Below are 11648 nucleotides of genomic sequence, written 5' to 3' on the forward strand. Positions count from 1 at the left end.
ATTTAGTTTCAACATGTTTAGTGATGCATGTAAACTACACGCATCACTAGCCAATGGACCCTTTTCACATTTCCAGGTTCATCATAGTTGGGTAAACTTCTTTGAATGTCGAACAGAAACTGTAACAAAAATTATTTTTGCATTCTCATTTGTTCTAAAAGCAAAAGATAAAATCCATGATAACATTTGTACATTTCCCAAAAGAGGAAAAAAAGAGCTTTACGTTATATATTAAAAACGTCAAATACTTTTAAAAATTATCTTTAAAAATGTTAAAGAAATATTTTTAGAAAAATATTTTTAACACACCAAATAAATATATGTACACACTGTAAATCTACTTTAAACATTACGGTAACAATACTACACGTAGTATTTTTGAGTCGTTTTTAAGGCTTGATTTTTCAAAGGAATCTACCGGAATAAATCATGTAAAATCTCCTAAATTATTTAATCTATGACACAATGAATTTAAAATTATGAAATGTGCTCATTTATTTTAAGTTGATTCTCAAAAGCCTGTGATTTTGAGTAAGGCCTGTTTGTATTTGACTTTAAATTATTTTGTACAATTAAAAGACTGTATACATGTATACATAGCACTTAATTCCAATATTTACTATCCATATTCAGCCATATGAAAAAGCATGCTAGGAACTAACAATCACCGCCAAAATAAGACTGCACAATCACTTTTTTTTTTTCAATGAAAATGACAAGACCCACGATTCATTTTTACAGTGTACAGTATACCCAATATGTCACACCTTAAGACCTGCAGCTTACAGCTGTACTAATGAAAATGACAAACTCTGGAATTGAAATAGCCTTTTTTTTTCATTTGTATTTGATAGTGCAATGCTCGTACTCACACACTCATGTGTTCCATGGACTCTTTTCTTATCTGCAGCCCTACAGATCAGCCCTTCCACTACCCGCAGGAAAGAGACCTTACCCAGAATGCCACTTCATTTCCGATGACTCTAGTATATACCTACTGCTTTGGTCCAGATATTACACTATGAAATCAAACTAGAAGAATATGTCAACTGTGCTACCAACCAATTTTGCCCATTTTTTTAAAATGACAAGTTATTATTTTGGTCCAACTTTTAAATTGCATGTGACCAGACTAATGGTACTAAAATTTAGATCAAATGAGATCTAATTGTGCTTGGTAATACACAGCTACAAACGTAGTTTCAAAAGTCAGTATAATGTAAATGCTGCATGGGGAAGTTCAGTATACCGAAAGCAAGCTGCGACATTGAGGTTAAAACATGTTTCAGCAATTTTCCTGCAGTCAAACTGAATTTATCTAAGAATGTCCAATATGTGTCAGAATATCACTTTTTTTAAAAAAACAAAAGCCTCAAACTTCTTCATTTTGAATTGAGACAAGAGCTGTTTCAGCAACACACCCTGCTGTGTTAAGACTGTTCCCATCTAAAGGGGGTCAGAGAGCTCAAAATACACACTACACAGAGATCATCATCACATCTGTCTGTAGAAACAAGTGTAAACACTCTAGGGGTGTTATTAGAGTGCTCTTTAAAAAGAGGGTAGCATTACTGTAATACAGTAAAGCCTGTCACACGTACTAGTGTATGTACATAGAACATTGAGAAATCAAACACAACACAATTTGCATCACTACAGTACAGATTGTATAAGAGCCCTGCTCTTCCTATTGAGCTACAAGGCCTTTTACAGACTATTAAATGCATGCAAATACACAGCGACAGACACCATATTTGCATGTTGCTGTTACTTCTCCATCTGGGAAACATACAGATAAACCTACAATCTTTCCCCAGCTTTGATGAAAGGCTACCTCACATAACACACCTCCGAGTGGGTGTTTTAAATTTCGGTGTGTGTATGCCTGAGAGAGAGGGGCATGTACAGTATATTTGAACTACTGTATAAATGTTTTTTACTAAAGACTACAGAGTTTTTCTTGACAGAGTTTGAGATATGAAGGGTGAGACATGTTGTGTAGACAGGACAGGAAATGAGACATAGACAGACTGACAACTACATGAATGGCAGTCTAAAACTGATTAGAAACTCCACCTAAGTGTTTTTACAGAAGAATAGAAATACATGCAATATTCATCTAATGACCAGTTGTGCACAATACTTGTCACATAAAATATAGTCATAATTGTTGCAAATTAATTATACATTGCCTTGCCTATTCTTTGCAAAAAAGTACAGCAAAATTCAACAGATCTGACAATTCAACTTTAATGGCATATTAGCATAAATGCTAAATTATCTGTTTATTTATGACTTGCGCAATTTTACGACGCCTGACATTTCAAGTTTATGCACATTTCAACTAGCTGTGACATACAATAACCCATTGAATGTGAATGAATGGACCAAAATTTACATTGAACACAGAACTGTGTGAGTGTGTGTGTGTCTAATCTATTCCACCCTGGAATAGGCCAGAATCCTTCTACAATTAGGGCATTATATACAACTGGACACAAGCATTTTTGGGAAGGCACAGAGATGAGCTTTATCTCACAGATGACTTAATTTCCAAACTTGGGGAAATGTACTGAAGTTCCAAACTTTAGAAATGAAGCACGCTTTCAAGTAAGTTGCACAATTCTGGCAGAGCTTCTGTTTTATTTGTCTTGTTTAACCAGTGAGCACCACTAAGCCTCAAAGTAACTCAAAAGTGTAGCTAGTTAAGCAATCAAGAAATGTACAGATACAGTAGTATAAAAAGCAATAATTCATATTTTTATATAAAAATATAAATTATTGTAGGCCTGTATTAAATAAATAACAAATTCAAATACGCATGAACTAGACGAAATGACTAGCAACATGGGCACTATCTTATCTAATACATTAGAAGCTGTTGCCACCCTCAAATTGAAAAAGGTTAGAGAAAAACGTACTGTGCCATGGTACAACAGTTATACCCATTCTCTCAAGAAAGAAACTTGTAATCTTGAGCGCAAATGGAGAAAAACTAACTTGGAAGTTTTTAGAATTGCGTGGAAAAACAGTATGTTCAGCTATAGACAGGCTCTAAAAGCTTCCAGGGCAGAGCATATCCGCAAACTCATAGATAATAACCAAAACAATCCAAGGTTTTTATTTAGCACAGTGGCTAGACTAACAAATAAACAGACGCCACCCGATCTAAATATTCCCTCACAGTTTAATAGTAATGACTTTAGGAATTTCTTTACTGATAAAATAGATAACATCAGAAATACAATATCAAATGTAGATTCTACTGCGTCTAGTATTTCAGCTTCATTCATCGCACCCAAAGAAAAACTGCAGTGCTTTACAACTATTGGACAGGAAGAGCTAAATAAACTTATCAGTGCATCTAAACCAACAACGTGTTTATTAGATCCTGTACCCACTAAACTACTGAAAGAGTTGTTACCTGTAGCAGAAGAACCGCTTCTCAATATTACTAACTCATCTTTAGGTCACGTCCCAAAACCATTCAAGCTGGCGGTTATTAAGCCTCTTATTAAGAAACCACAACTAGATTCTAATGAACTGGCAAATTACAGACCCATTTCAAATCTTCCGTTTATGTCTAAAATTTTAGAAAAAGTTGTGTCTGCGCAATTGTGCTCCTTCTTACAAAAAAATTATCTCTATGAAGTCAGGTTTCAGGCCTCACCATAGTACAGAAACTGCACTTGTTAAAATTACAAATAACTTGCTTCAGACAAAGGCTGCATCTCATTGCTAGTATTACTTGATCTTAGTGCTGCGTTCGACACTATAGACCATGACACACTCATAGATCGATTACAAAACTATACTGGTATTCAAGGGCAGGCTTTAAGATGGTTTAGATCCTACCTGTCCGATCGCTACCACTTTGTTCATTTAAATGGAGAGTCATCACAATTATCACCAGTAAAGTATGGAGTACCACAAGGATCTGTCCTAGGTCCTCTGGTATTTTCAATATACATGATGCCTCTTGGTAATATTATTAGAAAATACGGGATTAGTTTTCATTGTTATGCTGATGATACTCAACTATATATCTCAACAAGACCAGAAGAAACTTCTAAACCATCTAAGCTAATAGATTGTGTAAAAAATGTAAAAGATTGGATGACCAATAATTTCCTCCTATTAAATTCAGATAAGATGGAGATATTACTTATTGGACCAAAAAACAATACACAGAATCTCTTGGATTACAATTTGCAACTAGACGGATGTACTGTTACGTCCTCTAAAGTAAAAAATCTGGGTGTTATATTAGACAGCAACTTGTCCTTTGAAAATCGTATTTCCCATGTTACAAAAACAGCATTCTTCCATCTTAGAAACATTGCCAAGCTTCGAAACATGCAACCTGTTTCTGATGCAGAAAAACTAGTTCATGCATTCACGACCTCTAGACTGGACTATTGTAATGCACTGCTAGGTGGTTGTCCTGCATCTAAAATAAACAAGCTACAGATAGTCCAAAATGCAGCGGCTAGAGTTCTTACCAGGTCAAGAAAATATGATCATATTACCCTAATTTTACAGTCTCTGCACTGGCTACCTATTAAGTTCCATATCATTTACAAAATATTATTACTTGCCTATAAGGCCCTAAATGTTTAAGCTCCTGCATACCTAACTTGTCTTCTACCACGCTACAATCCAACCCGCTCCCTAAGGTCGCAAAACTCTGGACTTTTGGTAGTACCTAGGATAGCAAAGTCCACTAAAGGAGGTAGAGCTTTTTCACATTTGGCTCCCAAACTCTGGAATAGCCTTCCTGATAACGTTCGGGGTTCAGACACACTCTCTCTGTTTAAATCTAGATTAAAGACACATCTCTTTAGCCAAGCATTCACATAATGCATCTTATAATCTTGTACTGCAGTTATATCTGATCAAATGTACATTATTATTATTCTTTAGCTTGGGTTGAACAAATCATTTTTGCTTAGATGGAACAGCAGCTACGCTAATTATGTCTCTATTTGTTTCTCTGTTTCTGCCACGGGATTAACATCCCATGGTAACTAGGAATTACAGAAGCTTCAGTCTGGATTCAACCCTTAAATGATCTGAGATGACCGAACACCTGAGAAAAGTTAATGCCAACCCCTCAGAGGATGCCAAAGCTCAGACAACATACATGATTACCAAATTTTGCCATAAGTTAAATATATTAAGGTTCTGTAATATATAAATATATTGTGGAAACTTAATTTCCTGTAGAACTGCTTTGCAACGATTTGTATCGTAAAAAGCGCTATACAAATAAACTTGGACTGGTCACTGAGGTTTACTCAGTTGCTACCTCAGAAACCACATCATCTAATATAGTAAGTGAACTGTATAATTCAGACTGAATTGCAAAACCGTTTCACCAATTCACTGAAAAGAAGCAAATTCATTCACAAATTTAACATTGTTGTGATTCTAAACGGCTGACAGAAAAATACTAGACAACTTGACTGTGGAAATATTGTCAGGGTAAATGTAATGCTGTGAGAATTTTAGGAGTAACATATCTATTGTAATTCACATTTTCACTTTTTTTCAGTGTAGTTTTAAAAAAAAAAATGTATTGTACATAATGCACACCAAATTCTGTGAGAATATATAATTGAATTAAAGTTTCGGCCTGATGGGAAAAGCTCTAGTATGGAAGACAGATAGATGAATACCGCAACATAATAAAGTTAGTATACAAGGAATTAGTTTTGCTTAAATAAAATTTTTGTATTTATATTAAAACAAACAAAAGAAAAACATGACAATCACATCAAGAGAAATATTACGTTCAGCTCAATATTCTGGGTATAAATGTTTGATACTTAAAGAAATTGCATAAACTTCACTAATACACTAAATAATTAACAATAATAGAATATTTCTCCTACGTCTACTTTTATTTATTAATTTTTAATCCATGTGTATACCTCAGGATTTGTATAATACGCATGTAAAATTATTCATCCATACAGCCAAAATGGCCTAGTGCATGACCAAAAAATGTCTCTGTGAAAATACTTCTTCAAATAGCAACACCACCCATAATAATGGTTATCACTATAGATGGCTGCAGTGATTAGAAATAAGGGAACGGTGGGGAACTAGACCGTTTTCTTTTCCTTGTTCTCGCAGCTCTACGTCACAGTTTCCCCTTTTCTCCTCTACTACCCTCAGCAGTTTATTCTTCCTAAATGGGCCGGGCATTATTTTCATGAGACATTCATGCAAAACACTGTACTTTCCTGGTGGTGTTAATTGCTTCACATCAAGGATTAATGCCATTTGGCACGCACATTTGCGCGAGAGAAGAGAACTGATTTTCTCTATATCAGGCAGTGGGCTACTCATTTGGTTTCTTGTGAATCAGTGCAGCCCATTCCTTAAAATCACAAGCCTTATCTAGGTTTGGACAAAACTGTCCATGACGTCTCCATCCAGTTACAGCAGCAGCTAATAAGGTTATTGGTGTTAAGTTTAACAAATGCACTACTTCAAAGGCGACGGTTTTATACAACACATAAGGCACTACTTCATATGGCACTAAGGCATAACTTCATATGGCACTATCACATCTACACATGGAGAAACTGGGGTCAGAATCCTGTATCTGGGTGAGGTTATTGAAAATAAGAGGAACACTTATTCAATAAATCACTATTAGAACAACACCAATCCCAAAAATTCATGCTGTCTGTCAGCTTGCCAGTCTCTATCTGTCACACCAACGCAAGCCAACTGAGATGAGGTGAACCTAAGACATTTGCATAGATTAGGCTATGGTTGCACTTCTGATTAAAGGGAAACATAATGGAAAATGTCGCACATATCTAAATGCAACATTAATCATAAAAAGCCGCTGATGCCAGACGTCTTTTAACGGTCATATTAATTAAGTAGATAGGTGGAAATATCAGTTTACTAACATCACTTTTGTGCACTAATCTGCAGCTGTGCATGCGGTCAAGAGTTTTGGGGAAGAGTTTGTATGTAGGATATGGAACAGAAGTTATTAACAACTTTACATGAACCAAGAGAAAATGTGTCAATTTGCCTATATTTGCCTTTGAAATAAACTGAAGATAACAGTGTTGTTCTTTTTATTGCATACAAAAGCATGTCAGCACATACGTCATATCGAGTGATAATATTTAAAAGTAGAACAAAACAGTCCCAAAACGACGTTAAATTATAGTTAAAACTCTTAAGAGAACTTCAGAAACTGATGAGGTTCAGTCATACAAGCAAGCATGATTTATTTTAAAAGAGACACGAAACTAGTAGCAAAAGAACCAGCTTTAAAAAAGGGAGACGAACGCAATCTAAACATCAACACTTAACACTTTACAAGACGAGAAAAAAAGAAAGAAAAATTGAGAAAATAAAAAAGAGAACTCACCGAAACGAGCAAAGCAAACAAAACAGTTGCACGGAAGACACTGGCTTGATGGAAAAAATGTTGACCCATAGTGGCAAAAAAACAAACCAAAAGATTTATGTCATTTCATAATTTGGTTAATTTCTCAGAGACTTTGTTATCTAGAAAAGCTGTTTCTATCGTGCAAGGTAAACACGCTGCTGAGATACGATGCTGCTCACTCCAGGTGCTCCTGAACTTTTCTCATCTTGACTCTTTCTCTTCACCGAGTGATGGGGGCGGGACGAAACGATTAGCCCCGCCCCCGGGGTGTCTTTCTCGGCTTCGACACAAGCGCTCCTCGCTGCAGACTGTAACCAGACATTAACTTTTATAACAGCACCAGCGGACGTTCACCCTTTCTAAAATCCTGTTGCAGGCGTCAGAGCAGGCAAGGGAGGTTGAACCTTCTCAAAAATGCATTCAAATGGAACATAACAACAGTGCTTATGTAGCTAACCTTTGCTTTAATCAGTTTACTGTCCAGAATTCAGATGCATTTAAAACTTTTTTCTATAACCCTTTAACCTAGTCAAGTTTTAATTTACATTGCAATTGCAGATATATGTTTTATCAGTTTCTGCATTCCCTGAGAATGAGAAAAGACTTTAAAATTGCTAGCTCCATGCTTTAACCTACTGTTTGAATAGAAATAGAAATGTTATACCAGCTGTCAGAGCGCTATATAAACTGTGGTCAAGAAAAAAAAAATGCAAATGAAGGATCTTAAAAGAAGTGAAACGACAGGTTGCCATAGTGAAGGTTATGATGGAAATAACTGCATATGAATATGTAAGTAGAATGGGCTCACTATTCCTGTATAAATATTTATTATGTTAACACATCATTAATTATCAAGAATATTTTAAGATATTAGAGAGCAATTGTTTGTGTTACTGAGAATTGTTATTTTGTATTAAAACCTTTGTTGTATTCATCAGTATTAAATTACATATTAGCTTCCTCAAAAACAAACAAACAAACAAAGTCAAAATCCTTCATGGAACTGCAACTTTATAACCACAAATAATAACACAATAATCAGTCACTTACAAAGCCATATGAAACAAGGTTTAATGAATCAACATCAGTCAAAAAGTTGGCCTGTGTGAACTCTGTGATATTTAAGTGACTTAGGCCTAAGCCTAAACCACTAACTGCTGAGTAGAAAAATGACAGGGCTACAATATCATTATGGCCCGGTTTCACAGACAGGGTTTAGACTAAACCAGGATTAGGCCATAGCTCAATTAGGTTTAACATTTAAGTAACATTTAAGTCATTTTTATAAACATTCTTAGAAAAAAAACTACTGGGCACTGATATATTTTAAGATCAGTCAGTGCAAGTTTATTTCAGTTGAAACAACTCAGACTTACATTTTAGTCTAGGACAAGGCTTGGAGAGCCTACTTGGGAGACCCTTGTCTGTGAAACCGGGGGAATGTTAATAATTTTTTGTTAGTGGCAATTTTGTGAGTAACTGAAGAAATCAAGACTAGCAGCAGTAGCACCCTCCCATGACAGATTTGCACCTCACAGCTGTAACATGTCTGTGTCTTCCCTTGTGACCAGTTTTCCCCGTGTTGTCTAATTAGTCATTGTGTTCAGCTGTCGGTCCTCATTATCTGCCCCTTTATAAGTTCCTGCGTGTGAATGTTAGTTTGTCGGTTATTATTTGAAGTTCTTGTGGTTGTGCTGTTGGCTCCTTGTATCTGTTCCTGGATTGTGTATTAAAAGACTGTTTAATCGTTTCTGCTCCTTGTCCAGTACTACACGTAACAACAGCATTTCACACAAAACATATTTCAAAATATTAAAAAATTATATCTTGCTAACCATCTCTATTAACTAGTTCTTTAAATCTTCATTATCAAAAAACTTAATTAGTTCATTGTGTTTGAGTATTGTCAGATAAGCAGTGTTGCAAACTTAAACAGTAGTTTTGTTGCAAGGTTCATTGAACTAGTGTCATAATACTTAGCCCAGCAGTTCAGCCTTCCTGTTTGTCAATTAGGACTTTTGCATTTCCGGCTTCTAAGCACTAGACTGAACGATTACATTTCCATACTATTCCAGTAAGTTTGAGGTGTCATTCGGTCATACAATACAGCGGTTTCAAGAACATACTATAGTAGACATACTTACAGTACTTGGGTCTTTGAATAGCCCACGCAGGGTTATTAGAGGCAGTGTCATCAAACATGATTTGTAGAGGCATTTAAAAAAAAAAATCTTCATAACATATCAATCCAAAGACCCTTCCAATCATCAGATCAAATTAGGAGTTATTTATGCAGAAATCCAGAAAATCAAGAATTCACTAACTTTTTTTCCACAACTGTAAGTTACTTTTTGTTTCAGCTGAACAGTTCAGTAGCAGTCTTGATGATTTGGTATCAGCCCCATAACAGTGTTGCATTGTGCATGCTTGTGGGCGCAGTTTTCTCTGCTTTGTGTTTCACTGTTCTCTGTGTTGCAACAGTTTTTCTTTTTTAGGGGGATCCCAGTCCTGTTCAGTGAATTATGCAGTCTTCTGGATAACAGAAAGCAATAAAGAGTAGGGCAAAAGCAATGACTAAACAGGAAGTGGTCATACATACAGATCTCTGGTGGATGAAACAGTGAAACTCTTATCTCCCCGCTCACAATAGAAGCCTTTTTTTTACCACACTGATCACAGCACTAAACACTTTTGTAAACTCTAACTTCCTTTGCAAAATATGGGTGACAATTTGTAGTGCTAAAACTAGTCTGTAAAAGTTTGATTACATATGTTTCAAGCCTAAGTGTAAATTTGACTTTTTTTTTTAAAACAACAACAAAACATAAATATTGGTGCAAAACTTGCCACAGCAATTGTAAGTGGTTGGCTTTAGTATGAGTTGTTTTTTTGTTTTCAGTTGTTAAGCGGATGTAGCTTGTTCTGGGTGATTATTTACTGGTACAGAATAGTTAAGTTATGATATTCGGGTCCTTCATTCAGTGTACATCTATGTAATTTTCAGGTATAAATCTATATAAGTAATAGCACACTGCAAAATTTGAGGACTCATGGTGTCAGCAAAAAGTGCATAACAGTGTGTGTTTGGAGATCCATTTAAGTATTATTTGGAAAAGTTTTAAATGTTATTTAAGGAAAACAGTGAACCAGTTCTTGAAAACAGAGGATCCTTGCTTTCCAATGATATTAAGCTGTTTGAAGTCAAACTTAAGCTTGAGCATAGGATGTACAGATACATCTCAATAAATTAGAATATCATGAAAAAGTTAATTTTTTCTTGTAATTTATTTAAAAAAGTGAAATTTTCATATATTTTAGATTCATTCCATATAAAGTAAAACATTTCAAAAGTTTTTTTTGTTTTAATTTTGATGATTAGAGCTTACAGCTCATGAAAGTCAAAAATCAGTATCTCAAAATATTAGAATATTTACATTTCAATTAATGACCATCCCTACAGTATAAATTCCAGGTATCTCTTGTTCTTTGAAACCACAATAATGGGGAAGACTGCTGACTTGGCAATGATCCAGAAGACGAACATTGACGCCCTCCACAAAGAGGGTAAGTCACAGAGGGTCATTACTGAAAGGGGTGGCTGTTTACAGAGTGCTGTATCAAAGCATATTAAATGCAAAGTTGACTGCAAGGAAGATTTTGGATAGGAAAAGGTGAACAAGCAACAGGGATGATCGCAAGCTTGAGAATACTGTCAGGCAAAGCTGATTCAAACACTTGTGAGAGCTTCACAAGGAGTGGACTGAAGCTGGAGTCAGTGCATCAAGAGTCACCACGCTCAGACGTCTTCAGGAAAAGGGCTACCAAGCCACTTCTGAACCAGAGACAATGTCAGAAGCATCTTACCTGGGCTAAGGAGAAAAAGAACTGGACTGTTGCTCAGTGGTCCAAAGTCCTCTTTTCAGATGAAAGTACATTTTACATTTAATTTGCAAATCAAAGTCTGGAGTCTGGAGGAAGACTGGAGAGGCACAGAATCAAAGCTGCTTGAAGTCCAGTGTGAAGTTTCTGAAGTCAGTGATGATTTGGGCTGCCATGTCATCTGCTGGTGTTGGTCCACTGTGTTTTCTGAAGTCCACAGTCAACACAGCCATCTTCCAGGAAATTTTAGAGCACTTCATGCTTCCTTCTGCTGACAAGCTTTATGGAGATGCTGATTTCATTTTCCAGCAGGACTTGGCACCTGCCCACACTGCCAAAGGCACCA

At 35.9% G+C, this 11648-nt stretch overlaps 1 protein-coding gene across 4 annotated transcripts in view; it reads right to left on the minus strand.

Annotated features, from left to right (window-relative positions):
• The window catches only part of LOC306875452 (receptor-type tyrosine-protein phosphatase eta-like), a 33677-nt gene extending 23863 nt beyond the window's left edge, over window positions 1-9814 (minus strand). For 2 of the 4 annotated variants that reach the window (XR_013784746.1, XM_079426021.1), the window contains exon 1: window positions 9568-9814. Coding sequence is in view for 2 of the 4 variants with exons in the window: in XM_079426021.1 (XP_079282147.1) it covers window positions 9568-9660 (93 nt within the window). In the remaining 2 variants the exon portion in view is untranslated. Of the gene's footprint in view, window positions 1-7402; window positions 7646-9567 lie in introns of those variants that run through there. The other 2 variants (XR_013784747.1, XM_079426022.1) reach the window with 1 other exon arrangement.
• Between the last annotated feature and the right edge of the window lie 1834 nt (window positions 9815-11648).

Source organism: Barbus barbus, assembly GCF_936440315.1.
Source record: "Barbus barbus genome assembly, chromosome: 1".
Taxonomy (NCBI): Eukaryota; Metazoa; Chordata; class Actinopteri; order Cypriniformes; family Cyprinidae; genus Barbus; species Barbus barbus.